Genomic DNA, 20285 nt, shown 5'->3' on the forward strand with positions numbered 1-20285 from the left:
ACTAATTTACAAAACAAAAAAATGTAAATGAGGGTGATCGAAGGAACGCCCCCCTCCGACCGCACGGATCGCTAGTGTGCGATCCCAACGCATGTGCAGACCATCTGTAGATGGTCTGTGCATGCGTCTAAGAGCCGTCTAGAGACGTGACTTAAAAAAAAAAAAACAACAACTTTTAGCCCAGTGAGCCCGTGGTTTTAACCCGCTTTAAACCCGTGGGTTAAAACCACGGGCTCACAGTGTGGGGAAGGGCAAGAGATTCGGGGCAAGAGCATGGCGGCGAGTCAGGGTGGCAGGCAGGAGAGATTCGGGGCAAGAGCAGGGCGACGAGTTGGGTTAGCAGGCAGGAGAGATTCGGGGCAAAACACAAGATCGGGGCAGGCAGGAGACAGCAGGAGATCAGGGCAGGCAGGAGATCGCGGCTGAGACAGCGCAGGCGATCGGGGCAGAGAGCAGATTGGAGCAGACAGAAGATCTTGGCTGAGATAGGGCAGCAGATCAGGGCAGAGAAGCAGGGCAGAGAGCAGGGTGGCAGAAGGCAGGGCAGTCGGATAGGACCTCAGCGACTGGTCCTCAGCAGTCGCTTCTTGTGTTGATCAGCCAGCCCAGGTGGTTTGCAAGATTTCTGTAGTGAATCGTGTCCCTGCCTACTTTGCATGCCGTTCCCCTCATTTGCATGCATGGATCAGAATCGGATCGGAGGAGAGGTAAGTGAATCGGGCCGGAGTAAGATTGGGTCTCAAAGGGGTCACAAATCAATCGGTACACGATCGGTTTGTTTAGTGAATCTAGCCCATAGTTCGAGCCCCTGAACAAAACCCTCAGCACAATATAATAGGGAAAGAAACATGATACTAGGGACTGATTATGACCATATAGAGCTGATTTGTCTCCCGGACCCTTTAAAAGAAGTTGCTTAAGAAAAGGAAGTGTGAACTTACTGCACCCTTTAAGTGTGTAAAACACTTAACATGTGAATTCACATGAGCTGATATCGCATAGCCATGCTAAAGGTTACTGTGCTGGCTTGAACCTTAGCATGTGTTAATTCATGCATGGGACAGATAGTTCAGTAAGGATGCTTAAATATTTGGCATGCCCAAATATGGCTCTGCCCAAATGTATTTTATAAAGAATATCCTCATACAAAAGAAAAGGGTATTTGTGAAGTGCAGTTAAACCAAGAAATAACAACAACAACAACAATAACAATAAAAAAAACACTTCACACTTTAAAAAAATCAACCTAACTATAAGAACACCTAAGCATATAGCCAATTTTGCACATATCAGTTATAGGTATAAAAACCTCCAGAAAATTGAGACTGCGGGAGAGAGAGTGACTAACTTCCATTGTTTGAGTTTAAAATGGTTCTTAAAAGAAATTTCAAGGCACCAGAATCGTGCCTCTGGTGGTGCCTCTACCATTTCCTAACACCACTGTAGGTATTGTTAATGCCAGAAGAGATGGTAGACACCGGTAGGTACCTCGGGAGGTGCAATTCACATCAAAGGTAGGCACCAGAAATGTAGGCCTAGAAAACCCTGGCCTCCATTTCCGGTGCCTACCTTTGTCAGATGCACAATTCTCTAAGCACTTGATTGGCATGCAATCGGCAGTCGTTTTAAGGCAGCCGCCAACAATAGTGCTGTACTGTTTAGAGAATCCAGGCCTCAACAAATATTGGTTCTAACTGACTATGGCACATGAAATAGCTGGTGACTGGGCTTGCTGCTAAGCACTATGGGGCTAATAATCAAAAAAAAAAAAAAAAAAAAATCTAAAAAGTGGCCTAAATGGGTACTTGGATGATCAAAAAGCCTGATCGTCCAAGTACCCATAATCAAAGTTGGTTTTAGGCATATCTAAAACCAGCTTAGGCCTTTCCCCTGCCTCTAAACGCATAGAGTGAAAAGAGGCATTTTTAGAGGAGGGGAAATGGCGGGAGGTGGGCCGACCTAGACATAGGCGTACAGCAGGTATAACCAAAAGTTTAGGCAGGTTGCCTAGTCGGCACTTATACGTTTTGACTTAGACCAAGTCAAAACAGGTATAAGTGCTGAAAAAGGGGCCGCTGAACTAATGGTGGCTGGCGCAATGAGCTCAGCGGCCTGGCAACCTACCCACCCCCAACGCAAACATCGGGGCAGGAGAGATGCTTCATCTCCCCTGCCGCAATAGCGATACCACCAAGTGCCGCCAAACGCAGCACTTGGGATCGCTAAAGTGGCAGGAGAGATGACCCATCTCTTCCGGTGCAATCCACCCTTCCTCCCGATCCAATTGTGCCAGGAGAGTGCCCAAGCCCTCCTAGCCCTGCCGATTTGCGACCCCCCACCCCCTCCAATTACAATTTTGCCAGGAGGGAGCCCAAGCCCTCCTAGCCACGCGATCCCTCCCTACAAGATCAGGCAGGAGGGAGCCCAACCCCTCCTGCCCAGTGACCACCCCCCACTAAAATCCTGGCAGGAGGGATCCCAGGCCCTCCTACCTCAATGCAATCCCCAATGACCACCCCCCAAACCCCTGATCAGCCTGCCGAAAACCTCCCCCCACCCGCCGACCCGCGAGACCCCCCACCGACCCCTGACCCCCAACACCCCCCATACCTGAAAAATGTTGGCTGGATGGATAGGTCCCAAGCCCGTCCGTCCTGCAGGCCAGCCATCCCTCAAATGGATGGCCTTAGGGCCTGATTGGCCCAGGTGACTCAAACCCCGCCCACAGGTAGGGCCTGAGGTGCCTGGGCCAACCACCCACAGGAGGGGCCTAAGGCTACTGGGCCAATTCTGGTTAGCCCAGGCGCATCAGGCCCCACCTGTGGGTGGGGTTTTATCCGCCTGGGCCAATCAAGCCCTAAGGCCAGCCATTCGAGGGATGGCTGGCCTGCCGGACGGATGGATTTCGGCGGGTGGGGGGATGTTTTTGGCGGGTTGATCAGGGGTTCGGGGGAGCTGTCATGGGGGGTTGCGTCAGGGCAGGAGGGCCTGGGATCCCTCATGCCCGGATCTTAGTGAGGATAGGGGATAGGGTGGTCACCTGGGAAGGAGGGGTTGGGCTCCCTCCTGCCAATCTTGTACGGGGGGGTCATGTGGCCAGGAGGGCTTGGGCTCCCTCCTGGCCCGATCGTAATCGGCAGGGGGAGGGGTTCGCTGATAGCCGGGGCAAGAGGGCTTGGGCTCTCTCTTGCCTCGATCGTAATAGGCAGGGAGGGGGGGTCGCGGATTGGCAGGGCTAGGAGGGCTTGAGCTCTCTTCTGGCCTGATCGTTGTCGGCAGGGCCAGGAGGGCTTGGGCGGGGGGGGGGGAGTGGATTCTGTAACCGGTGTTGTTTTTGACAGACACCGGTTAAAGAATCCAGCTTTTAGGTGAAGGACTGGCTCCTCCTTTGCCTTAAAGCTCTAGTGTTGAGCGTTTGGGACTTAGGCTGTTTTGGGTTGATTATTTGTTGTTAGTTTAGACGTAGTGGTGGTCTGGGCGTAGAGGCAGGCCATTATTAAAAAAAACCCTCCTTTTGGATGTTTTTTTTGATAATGGACATTTTCCCTGCTTCTACTTTCAATGTTTAAGGCCTTAGGCCAAAAGGGGACTTAGACGTTTTTTTTTTTTATTATGCCCCTCAACTTATTTATTTTTAAATATATATATACTGTCTAATAGCTATGGTTTCCAATATCAATCATTCATAAAAGACATTCCATAAAACATATAGACATAAAATCAACAACCATTATCTTCACATCTATATATGGTGGTTATATGCCTAAAGCAGCATGGGAAATCTCTCATCCACATTACATATAGGCATCAAGAAACAGTTGTGTCTTTAATACATAGTTTCAGGTGTCAGTGCTTGAAGTATAATTGTGCTCTTAAAACTAGAGCTGGTTTTAGAAACAATAAAGTGTCAGTCACACCTATTTTTAATAAAATTATTGCACAATAGTGGGGAAATCTATAAATGACACTTAAAATATTACAAATTAATTTGATAATTGAGTGCAATCAATTATCGGCCCTAATTTGTAACAATTTGAATTTACATATGCATATTGTAAATGCTATTCATGCAGAAATTCTTTGGCACGCAACTAAAAAGGGAGGAGCATGAGGAGGTCAGGAGCATTTATACTTTTCCCTACGAATCCACGGTTTCAGTATGCGCGGATTTCGTTATTTGTAATTTTTTTTTTTTTTTTTACAGAAAACCTATTTTCATTTTTGGCTATTTTTAAGCCGTCCAAGCTTCCTCGGAACCTTACCTGGTGGTCTAGCGGTGAAGCGGAGCAGGTGCGATCTTCCTATGCTCCTGCCATGTGCAGAGCCGTCATCAGAATGGCTGCCATTCTGATGACGGGAGCCCACTTCAGCACTATACCACCAGGTAAGTTTCCGGGAATGCAGATTTGGGTTCGCTGCCCTTTATTACCCCCCCCCCAACCCCCCGGCAAGCGCCTCTTATCTGCAACCTCCCACTGCCGCTTCTTCGCTCCCCCAGCCCAACACCGAAGCGGGGAAAGAGGAGACTGAAGCACCCGCACTGGCCCCCCACAACATGTACGGAGGGAGGCGATCGGAGGAGGCAATCAGAGGTGGAGACCGCCAGGTAAGGTCCGGGGGTGGGTCAGAGCCAGCACAAAGTTATTCGTGATTTTTCACACTTCGCGGTCCGGCTCTGCCCCTAACCCCCGCAAATACCGAGGGAGAAGTGTACTAAAGAAACATGCATTTTTATAGAATTCAGCAGATTCATGCCTAATTTAACCTCCCCCCCCTTTTTCTTTACAAAACCATAGTGCGTTTTTTAGCACTGGCAGCGGCAGTAACAGCTCTGCCCCTCATAGGAATTCTAAGGGCTAGATTCACTAACCTGCCCGAACGTGACCAATCCATGTCCGATCCAGGCAGGTCCGATGGATTCACAAACTGGCAATATTCAAATGGGGGTGATCGGAGGAACGCCCTCCCCATCTGCTGACATGGATCACTAGTGTGCGATCCTGATGCATGCGCAAACCATCTGTACATGGTCTGCGTTTGCGTCTAAAACCCGTCTGAGCCGCAACTTTTTTTTTTTTTTAAGTTTTACTTTACTTTTTGTAGCCCAGCGAGCCCATGGTTTTAACCCGCTTTAAACCCGTGGGTTATAACCACGGGCTCGCAATGCAGGGAAGGGCAGGAGAGATTCGGGGCAGCAGGCAGGAGAGATCTGGGGAAGAGCATGGCGGCAATTTGGGAGAGAGCAGGGCGGCGATTCGGGGCACAGCAGGGAGGAGAGATTTGGGGAAGAGCAGGGCAGCGATTCAGGAGAGAGCAGGATGGCAATTCGGGGCAGCAGAGAGCAGGGCTTCGATGAAGCTGAAGAGTCGGAAAGGACGTTTGCGGCTGGTCCCCTGCAGTTGCTTCTTTGGTTGATCAGCCAGCCCAGTCGGATTGCAAAACTTATTTTGTGAATTGCATCTCTGGCTACTTCGCATGCCGTTCCCCTCATTTGCATGTGCGGATCGAATTCGGATCGGCAGAGAGGTATGTGAATCAGGCCAGAGTAAAATCGGGTCGCAAAGGGGTTGCAAACCGATCAGTAATGTAATGTAATGTAATTTATTTCTTATATACCGCTACATCCGTTAGGTTCTAAGTGGTTTACAGAAAATATACACTAAGATTAGAAATAAGAAAGGTACTTGAAAAATTCCCTTACTGTCCCGAAGGCTCACAATCTAACTAAAGTACCTGGAGGGTAATAGAGAAGTGAAAAGTAGAGTTAGAGGAAAAATAAAATAAACATTTTAACAAGACAGCATTGATCTAAATACTTTGTAAGGTAGAAGAGAGGAGAGAAAGGAATAGAAGCAGAAGGGGGAGCCGTTGAACAGTAGAATTCTGGAGAAATTTAAATGATAGAAATAGAACAAAACAAAGACAAAAGGCAAAACAATAGATAAGATTAAAGATAAATCATAAGCTGGAAAGAAAAATAAAATAAAACTTTGTCTTAAATCCACGGTTTCAGCGTCAGTGATGAAGTGGAGCAAGTAAGTTTAGGAGGAGCGATTGACGTTTCCAGAAAGGGCTTCTTCAGGGAAGAGACTTGGCCGACAGTCCCAGGATGCCTATGTCTCCTCCCCTGCGATGTTCTCCCATCCATGCATTCCCTCCCAGACACACTGCCCGTGCCCCAGCCGCTCCAAGGAGGCTGCCCCAGATGAGGCCCACGGTGAATGCAGGATTCTCTCCTCTGCGGGAAAGCCGCCCGGAGCCGACAGTCGATCTTCTTAGCGGATTGCATGGGGGGAAGAGTTCACACTCTTGGTAGGATCGTGTCTGAGTGCTCTCGGTGGTTGTGGCTGGTCTCGTTGCTGCTTAGGTGTAAAAGCAGTACACGATCGGTTTGCATAGTGAATCTAGCCCTAAGAGCATTGGAGCTGTTACCATCACAGCTGGTGCTAAAAACTATGCTACAGTTTTATAAAAAGGGGGTTAGGCATTGGAATTTACACCAGGTTTCAGCTGATGTAAATCCTCTTACTGAAAAGTTGGACGCAGATCTTGTCCTATTTGCTATTCTATAAACATCGCTCAAATCAGAGCACGATTTATAGAATACTGCTCAGCACACATTTTGTTCAGCGCCCAGATTTTGCCACCATTTACTGAACTTAGTCCTAGATTTTTTTGTAAGGTTTCATACTTCAGAACAATCCAAAAAACTCAACTAATACAAACTTCAAAAACATCACCAGATTCCAAAGTGGTTGCAAAACTTAGAGACATAGATAAACGAAGACAGGTAAAGACCATATGACCGGAGGTTGTTATAGGGAAAACACCCTCCAGGGATTCAAAACAAAGTTAGACAAGTTCCTGCTGAACAAGAGCGTACACAGATAAGGCTGGTCTCAGTTAGGGCACTAGTCTCTGACCTAGGGGCTGCCGCAGGAGCGGACTGCTGGGCACAATGGACTACCGGTCTGACCCAGCAGCGGCAATTCTTATGTTCTTATGACCTATCCAGTCTCCTCTGCCTGGTTAAATTGTGCTGATTATTGATCCCAAAATATTTGGATCTACCTGGCCAAATCTGGTGGCTAAAATTTGGAAAACCCGATAGGTTATTTTTCACTTGTGGCATTAAGCATAATGATCAGAGGACAAAAAAAAGTATGTGCTTACTTTTTCTTTAGAAACAACGAAAAAGGAACCAACGAGGTCTGCAGTCAGGGGTACGAAGACAAACCAAAGAAAACTGCAGCTTACTTTTTCTTTGACATTTTCCTATGGAAAAGTACCCCTCCAAAATGTGTATCTACCTTTTGTGCAGGTATTTTTTCCAAGTGAAAATTTTGGGGTCCTTTTAATAAAATGTGGTATAAAGTGGCCTATTTGCATCCATACATGTCATTTCCACATGCTAAGACCATTTTTACCACAGAGATAAAATGGCTGATTGTCCTATTTCCCTTATTAATAGCCATGTGCTAATTTTCCCATTAGTGAGTGGGCATTAGCACATAAGCCCCTACCTCTACCCATTTTGCAGGCAGTAGGGGTTTACAGGCTAAGCATGCACTAATCAGCACATACCAATGTAGCTATGCTAACCAAATAGCGAACACACCCACTCTCCACCCCAGACCCAACCCCAGGCCTAAAAAAATAAATTTTATTTTTAGCACGTTGGCAGCATGCACTAATCCTACACATTACTGTGGTATACCAGATGGTGCCCTGTGGTAAGGTATTTTTTGTTGTGTTAAGCACACAATAGTGCTTACTGCAGCTTGTTAAAGGAGCCCCTATAAATGTAATTTTCTCCTACTAACCTAACTCTGCTTTTGGATATGTATCTAAAATCCTGTGAGTAAATTTTCACACATTGTTTACATGTATGCATAGGTATGTTTACCTGCAGAGAGGGGAGACAATAAAGAAAAGGAACTTTGGCCTAGATTCACTAAACTCACTGTTTTTGGGCAATCCAGGGCCGAGTCTTGCCGGGCGACCGATTCACTAGAGTCCTCATGTAAATTATTTGATCTGACACGCCCCACAGCGACCCCATGGATTGCTGTAGAGCAATCCAGATCATACGCAGACCATCCTCTTTACCTGTAGATGTGGTCCACGCAAGTTCATGCTCTCTGCACAAGCTTGAGGTTAAAACTAAAGGGGGAGGGGTGGCTGCTCTCGCTGACCCCACGAATGGACTTCAGGAATCATTTCAATTTTTTGTGCAGCCAGAATGGAACAGAACACGCTTTGCAGCCAGACTACGGAACAGCCCCGCTTTAAACCAACGGGTTATAACCATGGGCTCGCACTGTGCTTTTTGCACATGGGAGATGTGTTTTAAGACATTCCAAAAATGTTTTATTTTTTTATTTTGATACTGGGATTTCAGGGCAGCAGAGAGCAGGACAGTCGGCAAGGACGTGAGCGACTGGTCCTCAGCAGTCATCTCATTTTGGATCAACAAACCCAATCACTGTTCCTTCTGTTTAGTGAATTGAGGGCTTCCTACTTATCCATGGCATTTCCCCTCATTGGCATGTGCAGATCGGATCGTAGATTGATCGCACAGCTGTTTAGTGAATCAGGTCAGGGAACAATCGGGTTGGGAAACGATCAGTAAGTTTTGTGAATCTAGCCCTTTGTCTGTGGAGGTTGGATTATTGTTCAATCTCTTACTTTTATTCTTCTCTACTCTGATTAATCAGAACTGCACTAAGAATGTAAAAACTGTGAAACGGTCTTTGTCTGCCATCTTCTGGCAAAAATGTATAAATATGTTCTGGTCAATTTCCAAAAACTAGCACAAACTTAGAAAATAAATTCTAGCTGAATGCTAAAATTGCATTTTCACATTATGGGGATGGTGGTGGAAGAGAACAGTTTGTCTTAAAAATAATATATACTGCATATAAAGCTGTGAACACTTTATACAGTACCGTACATTGAGACTTTATATCAATTTTCAAAAAAGAAAATAAAATCAAATAATACATGCAAATCATAAGAACATAAGCAGTGCCTCTGCTGGGTCAGACCAGAGGTCCATCATGCCCAACAGTCCGCTCACGCGGTGGCCCATCAGATCCAGGACCTGTATAGTAATCCTCTATCTGCACCCTTCAGGAAATTGTCTAATCCCTTCTTGAACTCCAATACCGTAATCTGTCCTATCATGCCTTTTGGAAGTGCATTCCAGGTGTCCACCACCCTCTGGGTAAAGAAGAACCTTCTAGCATTGGTTCTGAATCTGTCCCCTCTTAACTTTTCGGATTGCCCTCTCGTTCTTGTAGTTTTCGAAAGTTTGAAGAACCTGTCCCTCTCCACTTTCTCTATGTCCTTCATGATCTTGTAAGTCTCTGCTTTTCCAGGGAAAAGAGCCCCAGTTTCTCTAATCGTTCAGCATATGAAAAGTTTTCCATACCTTTTATCAAACGTATCGCACTTTTCTGAACCCTCTCGAGTATCGCCATATCCTTCTTAAGGTACGGTAACCAATATTTGACGCAGTACTCCAGATGCAGGTGCATCATCACCCGATACAACGGCAGGATAATTTCTTTCGTTCTGGTTTTAATACCTTTCTTGATAGTACCTAGCATTCTATTCACCTTCTTAGAGGTCGCTGCACACTGTGCCGACGGCTTCATTGTCTTGTCCACTATTACCTCCAAGTTCTTTTCTTGGGTACTTTCACCCATTACCAGCCCTCCCGTCGTACAGCTGTACCTCAGGTTTCTGTTTCCTACATGCAAGACTTTACATTTCTCTACATTAAACTTCATCTGCCATCTCGTCACCCACTCTCCTAGTTTGTTCAGGTCCCTTTGTAAATCTTCGCAGTCCGCTTTAGTCCTAACGCCACTAAATAGTTTGGTGTCATCTTCGAATTTTATTATTTCGCACTTCGTCCCTGTTTCTAGATCATTTATAAATACATTGAACAGCAGTGGTCCGAGTACCGACCCCTGCAGAACACCACTCGTGACCCTCCTCCAGTCCGAGTAGTGACCCTTCACTCCCACCCTTTGCTTTCTACCCGCCTCTCATGCATATTCATTGCAGAAATCTTGAAAACCCAACTGGCATCCAAGCAGAACACATCGACCATAAAAATGAATTACAATGCAGCAGAGGTGGATATGATGATATGAGAAGGGTACAAGCATCACAGGACCATCTTTGATCAACCAGATCAGAGAATACATTTTTATACTAAGCAAAACCTGATAAATTCTATCTTCCACTGCAAGATTTGACAAGAAACTGGAAAGAACTGAAACATACTGCAAAGAAGGCAGCAAGTGGCAGATACCTACCTGGCCAAGGGAACTCGTAACCAAGAAAGCCAGCTGTGGAAACCCTTTATGAGGAGTCCATGCAAGATATCAGCCAACTGGACAAAGCTCAGACTTAGACCACCAGTAAGTATGTCTTACACACACACACCTCTCATCTCCCATTCCTTCACTTCTTGTTCTCTAACCCCTGCAATTAGGCCATTCTCAATACCTAGGGCCTCTTCTATCCAACTGCGCTAGCAGTTTTTAGCACAGAGAGCCACACTGAATGGCCCGCACTGCTCCCGACGCTCATAGCTCGGCTCACCGCACTGCAAACTGCTAGCGCAGTTGATAGAAGAGGCCCCTTGTTTATGTGCATAATATAGATCACATATATCAATCACTGGAACTCGGCCTTGCACCTCATGCTATAATAGGTAACTTCCTTTTCCTCATGTGTAGGCTTTTCAGATGTATCCATAGGCATCTTTTTCACTGGCTTGGTGTGGAAATTAACCAAGTGACTCTTGTAAACAGGAAGATTTCCACAAACTTATATATAGACTAGTGTTTAAGCCCGTTACATTAACCCTTTCAGGACCAAGGGACATATTTGTCCCATAACTTTAAAATCCTATAAATTTTGATTGGGATAGTCTACAGTTCTAAATTTGATATGTACGGATTCCATATGATACTGCCTTTATGTAAACAAACTGGTTCCGACATTCATTCATTAGCGTCGTTGCCAGATTGACGAGAAGATTCACTTGCCACACTGTCCATAAGCCAGAAGTGTGATTTTTTAAAATAAAAATAATGATATTTCACAAAAAAAATCAATTTTTTGGCATCTGCAAGCCCTTTTTACCATACAAATGTCGTCAAAACCACAAAAATTGGCCTACGATCCTTATGGTCCTGAAAGGGTTAACGGGTGCTAGAGTATATGCTAGTGTGTAGTATATGTGCTATATGCGGGGAAAAGACCTCAGTATCCAGTGATCAGTTTGTCATATACTTATGACTCTGAAATACATCAATGCTCTGAAAACTCCATTCAATTCTTGTGAATTTTGTCCACACTCTTCCCTGCCCCCTCCCCCCCCAAAAAAAAAAAGTAAAGGCAGTTATCTTATATCATCTTTAAATGTTGAAAAAAATTAAAAAGTCCTCAACCTCTGTGTTGTAAAATCTTCTAATTGTCAAACTTGTGTTATACATATTAATTAAGCAACAATGACTATTGCTTTGCCATCCTTGATTTCTGCTTTTCCTTTTGCCTTTGTGATCCCACAGTTACATCGCTTCATTGTTTGACAATTAGAAGATTTTACAACATAGAAAGTGAAATTGCACCTGCATAGCTTCTCCAATGAACCATTTGGGATGCAGGTAGGCCCCAGGGGAGGATCTGAATTGGCAGAGGAATTTTCAGCGGGACCTGAGTCAGTAGGGAATGCTCAGGAGAGGGCTGAATGAGGGGAGTCTGATCAAGGGGGGAGTGGGTGGGATGGAGAGGAGCACACTCAACAAAGTCAGTAGATACCCAGAAGCATTGTGGGTGCTGACTGATAACACTATGTAACACAATTTTTGTTCCTGGGTAGTAAGTGTAATCTCCTAATTGCTCATGCCTAAAAGTATACAGAAGACAATGTCTGTTATCTCCATAAAGCTTTGCTTTTATGACCAGGATAGTCAAATTTTGCAATTTACCTATTTAAAATGTGAAAACATTGAATTTTCATCTTTTCATACATAAAAAGAAACATATGAAATGAATCTCAATTAACATGTTCTGTATTTATATTGAAGTTATACATAGATGACCACAGAAGATTTAGAAACGAGTAGTTTTTTGAGATTTGCGATTATATTCTAAGTCACTTTCACAAATCAGCCACCAGATGTACAGTAGTCTCCCATCATGTTCTCAATACATTATTCTTGGTAGCGGTGTTTGAAGTCCAGTATATCCTGCTGGAAGTGCTAACCTTGCTCCTATGCTCTTCTTGAATGTCTCAAGATGAACACGAAGGACTGGAGGCACTAAGGACATAGGAGGAGGCCCTCCCTCTTGTTTTTTCCTTAATTGTTTTCTTTTACTTTGTCTAATGTAGTTCTTGCCTTTTATCCTATGCTCTTGTTTGTCTGTGTTTTTAATAGTTTTTATAGTTATAGTTTGGTGACTTAGTGTCACTTCAAACTTTTATTTTAGCTAAAGTTTGTCCTTTGTTTTTACAAATTTGTACACCACCTAGAAGACTGATTGGGCGGTATAAGAAATTTTAAATAAACTTGAAACTAAGGACATAGGAAGGAGACATTGAGGGCACTAAGGACATAGGAGGCACTGAGGGCACTAAGGACATAGGATGGGACACTAAGGACATAGGAAAGCAGCACTGGGGGCACTAAGGACATAGGATGGGACACTATGTACATAGGAAGGGGGCCACGGAGAGGCAAGCAGGCAAGGTGCAGCAGAGAAATACAGGCAGGCAGGGAGCCAGGGAGACAGAGACAGAAAGAAAGACAGACATACAGGGAGCCAGGGAGAGACACAGACAGAAAGACAGACAGATAGACAGGCCCTGATTCTGAAAAGTGCCGTTCCTATTTTAGGCAGCTGTAGGCGTCCAACCAATCAACCAATCGGGATCTACGTTTTTTAAAAAAATGCTCCCCAGGCAGGCCGCCTATATTGAAGGCGCCTCCGGGAGCCTAGGGAGGACCACAAGACGCCTAAGCTCGCCTAAGGGTCTTAGGCGAACCTAGACAGCCCTACACGTCTCCCTAGTAGAGGAAAAGACGCTTAAAATGAAGGCCAGCAAAATGCTGGCCTACATTGTAAGTAGATGCGGCCGTTATACTTATCGCGGCAAGGGATCTCCCTGCCACAATAAGTGTTGCAGCTGCGGCCGCCTGTCCGATCACCGGCAGGAGGATGCCGAACCCCTCCTGCCGGAACACCACCCCCCAAAACTCCCAATCGCCGGCAGGAGGTTGCCCAACCCCTCCTGCCGGAACACCGCCCCCCCCAAACTTGCAATCGCCGGCAGGAGGGTGCCCAACCTCTCCTGCCGGAACGCTGGACCCCCTCCGGACCCTCCATGCTAACGACCTCCCCCCCCATGACTCCTCTAACCTCCCCCCCAACTAACCTCCCCCCAACTAACCTTTAAATGTCGGTCGGCTGCACGGGTCTTGCTGCCGTCCAGCCGACAGGCCCGCCTCATCAAAATGAGATGGGCCCGCCCCTTCCCGGCCCATCCCCGCTAAGTCTAAGGCCTGATTGGCCCAGGTGTCCAAGGAGAGAGAGACAAAGAAAAAAACCCAAGAATAAAAGACATCTGCTCTAGCACCCGTTAATGGAACGGGCTAAAACACTAGTGTATATATATTTGTGAATTGCACTGTTAATGTTTGGAAAATCAAAAAAGAATTTTTTTAAAAAGGTAAAGGGGGTATGATTAAAAAGGTACAAGGGAGGCATGATTAAAGGTACAGGGGGATAATTTAAAAAAGGTAATGGGGGAATATGGGGGGATGATTTAAGCTACTAGGGGGCATGTGGGGAGATGAGAGATGATTTAAGGTACAGGGGAGTACGTGGGGGGATGGTGGCTGCCTGCTTGCCTGTCACTAGGCCACTAGGCTTGCATGCCTGCCTGCCAGTCACTATCCCCGCCCGCCTGTGCCCTGTCCCACTAGACCACCAGAGGGGGGACGACAGGGTACAGAGCCTGGCAGGGAGTGGGGACAGGGTACAGAGCCTGGCAAGGAGAATTTGGTTCAGAATGGGTTTTTTTTTCTTGTTTCCCCTCCTCTAAATCTATGGTGCATTTTATGGTCAGGTGCGTCTTATGGAGCGAAAAATATATGTGTATGAGATTATTGCAACATATTTCATATATGATATATTTTCAAATAACAATAAAATGTTTAATTTTACATATTTTAAAAAATGAAACATTGTAAGAAATTGTAGAACAGAAAATTTTGCCATCATACTTTCTAGAATTTTTTGGCAATGTTCTCATGTCAAGTGAGGTGCCCAAAGTTTGTCTTGATCCCCAGCAGACATGCCGAAATATGCCTTGCAGGCATTGCACATCTTAGCAGATGCTTCGATGGAGTACTTTTTCCCTCTTGTCTTGATAAATCGGCTGCATACATAGCAAAATGCATCTACTGGACGTATGCAATCTCTGGATACCATCTTAAACAATGCAGATTTGTTACCACTTAGGCAGTTGGAACTGAACTGAGCTGGAGGGCTTAAGATCTCTATACTGTACTGTTTATATTGATGGAAAGTTCTAGAAAGTTCTTGAAGTTACTCTAAGAGACCCTTTGACTAAGTCCTATGACCAAAATTTAGCAGGCGCCTACTACTGATTTTCGCCCATGGTAATTCAGAAATTACCATGGGTCAAAAAAGCATAGTTCAGAGGCATGTCTGCTGAGAGGCAGGTTTCCGCCCACTCATGCTGCGGTTACAGAGCTTCTAAAAAGCCTGCTTTTTTTCAGGTGGTAAAGGCTCCTGCACTAACCTATCTGTATGAAGTGCCATGTGCCTTTACCGCAGTGCGCCAGTAAATTGTGGGTATGCATGTGGTAGATCTTTTTTTACCACAGCGGCGAGTACGGCACACCTGTGGTATTGTTTGCTACATGGCAATACCTTACCATGCCTTAGTAAAAGGGCCCCTAAATTTACTCAGCCTGGAATCAATCCGGAATGTTCTTCAAAATGGTAAATTTTAAAATATAAATGTCCTGGTCACAAAAGCAAAGTTTGAGGGTATGATGGCCATTTTCTATATTTACGTGGCATAGGCAATTAAGAAAGAACACATTCCCCAGGAACAAAAAAAAACCTTTTTTTAACATTCAGTGTCAGCACCCACATAGTTAAACAACCAAAATTAGAATGGCTATTTATGTGATCCTATTTTGGCACTTAGCTATGTGGGCACTGGAATTGAATATTTTATAGTTGCAAGTTCCTCCTTGACTCTGCCCTTGGAATGCCCCTCTCTGATCCACTCTAAAAATAGCTTTTCAGAGTCAATATTCAGCAACACTGCCTAGTTAAGTGCTGCAAAATACTGGCACAGATCCACTCATATCAAAAAATGAGGACAATGGTTAAAACTCCATCTACAAGACAAGCAACCCACTGTAAAATCAACTTTACTCAGGTGTTCCTCAACCTCTCAAAGTATCTTCAGACAAAACCTCTGGGCAATAAATTTATATTATCTTCAGGGTAGGAAAAGCCTCAGAAAATGGAACAGCTATAACACTTCAAAGCTCTCCTTTTCTTAATCATTGACTTAAAAATCTCCCTTATTTTTATCTTATTAAATGGAACACCATATAACATGTAGCTTATTGAGAAATGCATAAGGAAAGTTCCCAAAAGCATCACAAGAGCCATAAAAGATGTCACATGTTATTTTATTCAGGTGACAGGGTACTAGGTATCAGCTGGATTAACAAACCCAGGAAGCATCTCCTTTTTGCAGTCCTGCCAAACAACTGAGAGGCAGCCAGCATTTCGTGGCTCTTTAGCTGCTGCATCAGGGAGGGACACCTGAGTAAAACTGATTTTACAGTGGGTTGTTTGTCTTGTAGATTGAATATTGGTGGCCAACCCACACAGTGCAATTTAAATGGGCAGGAGCCTCACTTCGAATATCGATTGATAAATTCTTTGAGCAATGGAATAAACCTGAGCTATAAGTTATTTTAATGAACAGTTAACTCCATATTGCATTTAGAAATTAAGATTGTTTATTGCCCTGCATTTAAATTATATGCTGATTTATAACCATTGATTATTCACTTTAAAAAATGTTCTGTCCAAATGGCAGAACTACAAAATTTCTTGGTAGGGTTGCATGACTTACAATAATGATAGTATTTTGAAAGCTGCAGGTACTAGGGATTTTAATACTGCATCTCAAATCTATGTTGTGCTTTTCGAGGGATCACTTTGTTCTCCCACATGAACCTCAGCTCCTCAACGAGATCTAATCTGCCACTCTTCCGAAGATGACGAAACAATAGTCGCATTTTGTCTGCTGATGTTGGAAGGGTTTTTTTCCAGTAGCTAAGTAGTTCATAGATTTGGTCTGTTAGATGATCAGGACTTTTCAGTTTGATGAGTTGTATTGTGCTCCGACGAATAGGAAGGGACAAAGCAAGCAAAGCTGCATCCTCTTCAGAAAGTTCTTCTGATAACCAGTAAAGCAGATCATCCAACAAGGACTCTGAAAAAATTAGACATTTATACACAGGGGTAATGATCATTAAAATTACTATTAAAGAAAATGTTAAAATAGATGAATATTGCATTGTTCTTCACATTAGCATGATTGGAGTTGGTAAACATCTCAATAATAGCAGATCATAAAGAAAATCTACTTGGGTCAATATTCAAATGATTTGGATAGCTTGGGAAGTAGAATACGGGGAAAAGATATCAGCATAGGTTTCCATTAAATCAAATTATTTTACCACAAGTCATACTATTTTAGTACAGAGCCTTGTTGCATAAAATGGAACTCTGTGCTAAAATACTCATCTTAACAGTAGCCCACTTTGATCACTTCTAACCTTAACAGTGCATTGATCATTTCCCCCCACCTCTACCTTGTTTATGAGGGGGTGCTGAAAGGTTCTCAGCCCCAACCAACCAACTTCCTAAATTCTGAGCGTTATTTTGCCACTGTAGCTGAAAAGAGAGTTATTTTATTTCATTAAGGACTCCTTTTACCAAGGTGCGCTAGCGTTTATAGCGCGCGCACAAGATTAGCGCGCGCTAACTGAAAAATTACCGCCTGCTTAAAACCAGGCAGGAGTGGCTAGCGCGCGTGGCAAAAACCGCTAGCGTACCTTTGTCAAAGGAGCCCTATGTTTTGAAATTGTTTCATATCATTGATTGATAATAATAGTAAATGGAGAAAGAGCAGAAAATCAAACTTAATCATAGAAACTGCTCTTCTACTGCTAAAGAGAGGAAGCAGAATCACTTATACCCTTACAAACTCTCAAGTGGAGAAAAAGGCCTCATTAATACACCAAAGGAGTTAATACCATGCTGTGAATGCCAAACTAGCACAGTCATAGGTCACAAAAAAACTCCACTTATTATGGTAGCATTCAAATCCTCACATAAAGCAGGTTGCAGAGTAATCTATTTAAAGGGACTCCAGGAAGTGATCCACAGAAAACAGCAACTAACAGAAAAAATGGCCACTTATCTCAAGCTGCTCCATAGGTATCAGATCGTATCCTTGAAATTTGAATTTGGATTTGAACCATTTCATTCACCTAGATTTCTTTCTGTTCCTCTGTATCACCACCCTTGAAAACTATTTCTGGTTTAGGTAGATCTCAAAGACCAAAGCAAAGAATTCATTCAGTCTCTCGACTATGGTCTTTTTCTCCCTGAGCACCCCTTTTGCTCCTTGATCATCCAACAGTCACACACATTCCCTCACAGGTTTTCTGCTTCTGAAGTACCTAAAAAATTGTTACTATGAGTTTTTTGCCTCTTTGGCAAGTTTCTCTTCATATTCTTTCTTAGCTTTCTTTATCAATGCTTGCATCTAACTTTCCAGTGCTTATGTTTCTTCTTATTTTCTTCATTTGGATCCTTCTTCCAATCTTAAAAAGATGTTTTATTGGCTCTAATAGCCTCTTTCACTTCACCTTTTATCTATGCCAGCTCTCATTTTCTCTTCTTTCCACCTTTGTTAATGCGAGGAATACATCTGGTCTGGGCTTCCATGATGGTATTTTTAAATAACATAAATGCCTGATTTACATTCTTAACCTTTGCAACTGGTAGAACACATGTGATTGTACAATGTTCATAGCCACAGAGTTAGTTTTACCTGAAGAATTAGTAAAGGCTTTTCTTGCGCTCTGTGGTCGACTGATAATTTTTTCACTCTGCAGAAAAAGAAGCATCCAGTAAAGTATCATTTTAGGACCCAAAAACACAAATATCATTAGCACATTTATTAAACAGCTTTGTCCTTTAGTCATAGCTCTGTTTTATGCAAACTTAATTTACCCCCACCCCCTTTTATGAAGCCGCATTAGGCTTTTTCATTGCCAGCTGTGGCGATATTAGCTCTGATGCTCCTTTAAGCGTCGGAGCCAATACTGCTACAAACAGCTATAAAAAAAGCCTAACATGGCTTTGTAAAAGGGGTGTGTGTGTGTGTTAATTATATCCTATAACTAAATTATATTTGACTCATTATTCAGAAGCACTTAAGAAGTTGTTATTAGCTGATGCATAAGTACTGGTACTTCTGTTTGAATTTTCCACAATAACCATCTCTATAAACATTTCTACAACACTACTATACCAACTCAGCACAGTTCATAGTCAGTGGAGCGCAAGACGCCAGCGCGCTGACAATCCAGCGCTGACAATTCGGCGCAAGACAGAAGCACGTGGGGAAAAAGTAATTTTTAAAGAGCTCTGATGGGGGGTTAGTGTTCGCGTTGCTGTTGGAGGGGGGTTTGGGGGATTGGAATCCTCCATTAGAGCGAAAACGGAACTTTTTCTGATTTTTTTCAGGAAAAGTTCCGTTTTCTCTATAATGTTTCACCCCCCCCCCCCCCGTAATGGCAGCGCGAACACTAACCAATAAAGTGGGGGGGTTGCCACCCCAAACCTCCAGTCGGAGCTCTTTAAAATTATTTTTCCCCCGTGCGCTTCTGTCTTGCGCCGAATTGTCGGCGCGCTGGCGTCTGGTGCGCGATTATCCCGTCATCACTCTGCACTGTATAGGCACAGAAAATAGAGTCTGTGCTGCACGAGGCTTGCGCTGGACATAACAAATAATTTGTAATAATCACAGAAGTATTACAATAAGAACGTTTATTTGAAAGGATTCTAAATTCAGGAATGTAATTCCTAGTTAGTTTGTTGTTTACAACCTAATCAACATTAAGGGGCACTTGTACTAAGCTGTGTTAAGCACTAATGTGGACCTATTGCAGCAAACGTGGGATACGCTAAATAATTCCAAATTAGTTTTGTCATCTGCCTGCACTAACTACATGGCAATTCATTTTTTTTTTTCATATTTTGGGGGAAGAGGAATGTTGGGGGGAGCAGAATATGCTATTCAGCTAGAATGCTAAGGGTCCCGCAGCAACAAGGGGGCATCCGTGGAAAATCAGGGGCGGGAAACTGCACGGGGACACCAGGAAATTATTTTTCACTGAAAGGGTGGTTGATCGCTGGAATAGTCTTCTACTTCAGGTGATTGAGGCCAGCAGCGTGCCTGATATTAAGGCCAAATGGGATAGATACATGGGATCTATTCACAGAGAAAGGTAGGGGAGGGTCATTGGGGTGGGCAGATTGGATGGGCCGTGGCCTTTATCTGCCGTCTATTTCTATGTTTCTAGTGTGCACTAAATAAATAATGCAGTCAACGCAGGAGCCTTTATCGCCTCCAAAATAAGTGGTAAGTGTTTTTATTGACGATGCATTAATGCTAGCAGTACCACGCAACTAAAACAAAATATAATAGAAAAAGGCCAAATTTATGGCCAAGCTAGAAATAGATAAGAGGACAAATGCTGGAGAAGCTATAGATGGTCCCTAAATCTGCATGTGGTTTGAGTTATTAATTGAAGGTGTTTGGTCTCTAATAGAGTTTAACATCTTTAAATTTTAAGAATTTCTTCTTTATTATACCATTAACATGTTGTTCATGGTTAATTTGTAATCCACTCTTACACCTATTACTTTTATCTTTGACTACAAGGTAAGCTCAATCCCTGCCAATTTAGGAACATCTGTGGCTTCTCCATAATTTGGCCTCCTCCCCATAATATTTTGCCTTACAAGGGTTAATTTTCAATCCATTTACTATATCCAGTCATAGATCTTTTTTTTTTTTATATTCTTTATTCATTTTCAAAATTACATTAAGTGTTAAATATATT

At 43.7% G+C, this 20285-nt stretch overlaps 1 protein-coding gene across 1 annotated transcript in view; it reads right to left on the minus strand.

The window, feature by feature from the left end:
* Positions 1–16074: 16074 nt before the first annotated feature.
* DTHD1 (death domain containing 1) overlaps positions 16075–20285 on the minus strand; it is a 70757-nt gene continuing 66546 nt past the window's right edge. Inside the window, exons 9-10 of the mRNA XM_033947761.1 lie at positions 18206–18263; positions 16075–16576 (exon numbers count right to left, since the gene is read on the minus strand). Of these exons, the coding sequence (XP_033803652.1) occupies positions 16254–16576; positions 18206–18263 (381 nt within the window). The 3' untranslated portion in view covers positions 16075–16253. The remainder of the gene's footprint in view (positions 16577–18205; positions 18264–20285) is intronic.

Source organism: Geotrypetes seraphini, chromosome 1 (genome assembly GCF_902459505.1).
Source record: "Geotrypetes seraphini chromosome 1, aGeoSer1.1, whole genome shotgun sequence".
Classification (NCBI taxonomy): Eukaryota; Metazoa; Chordata; class Amphibia; order Gymnophiona; family Dermophiidae; genus Geotrypetes; species Geotrypetes seraphini.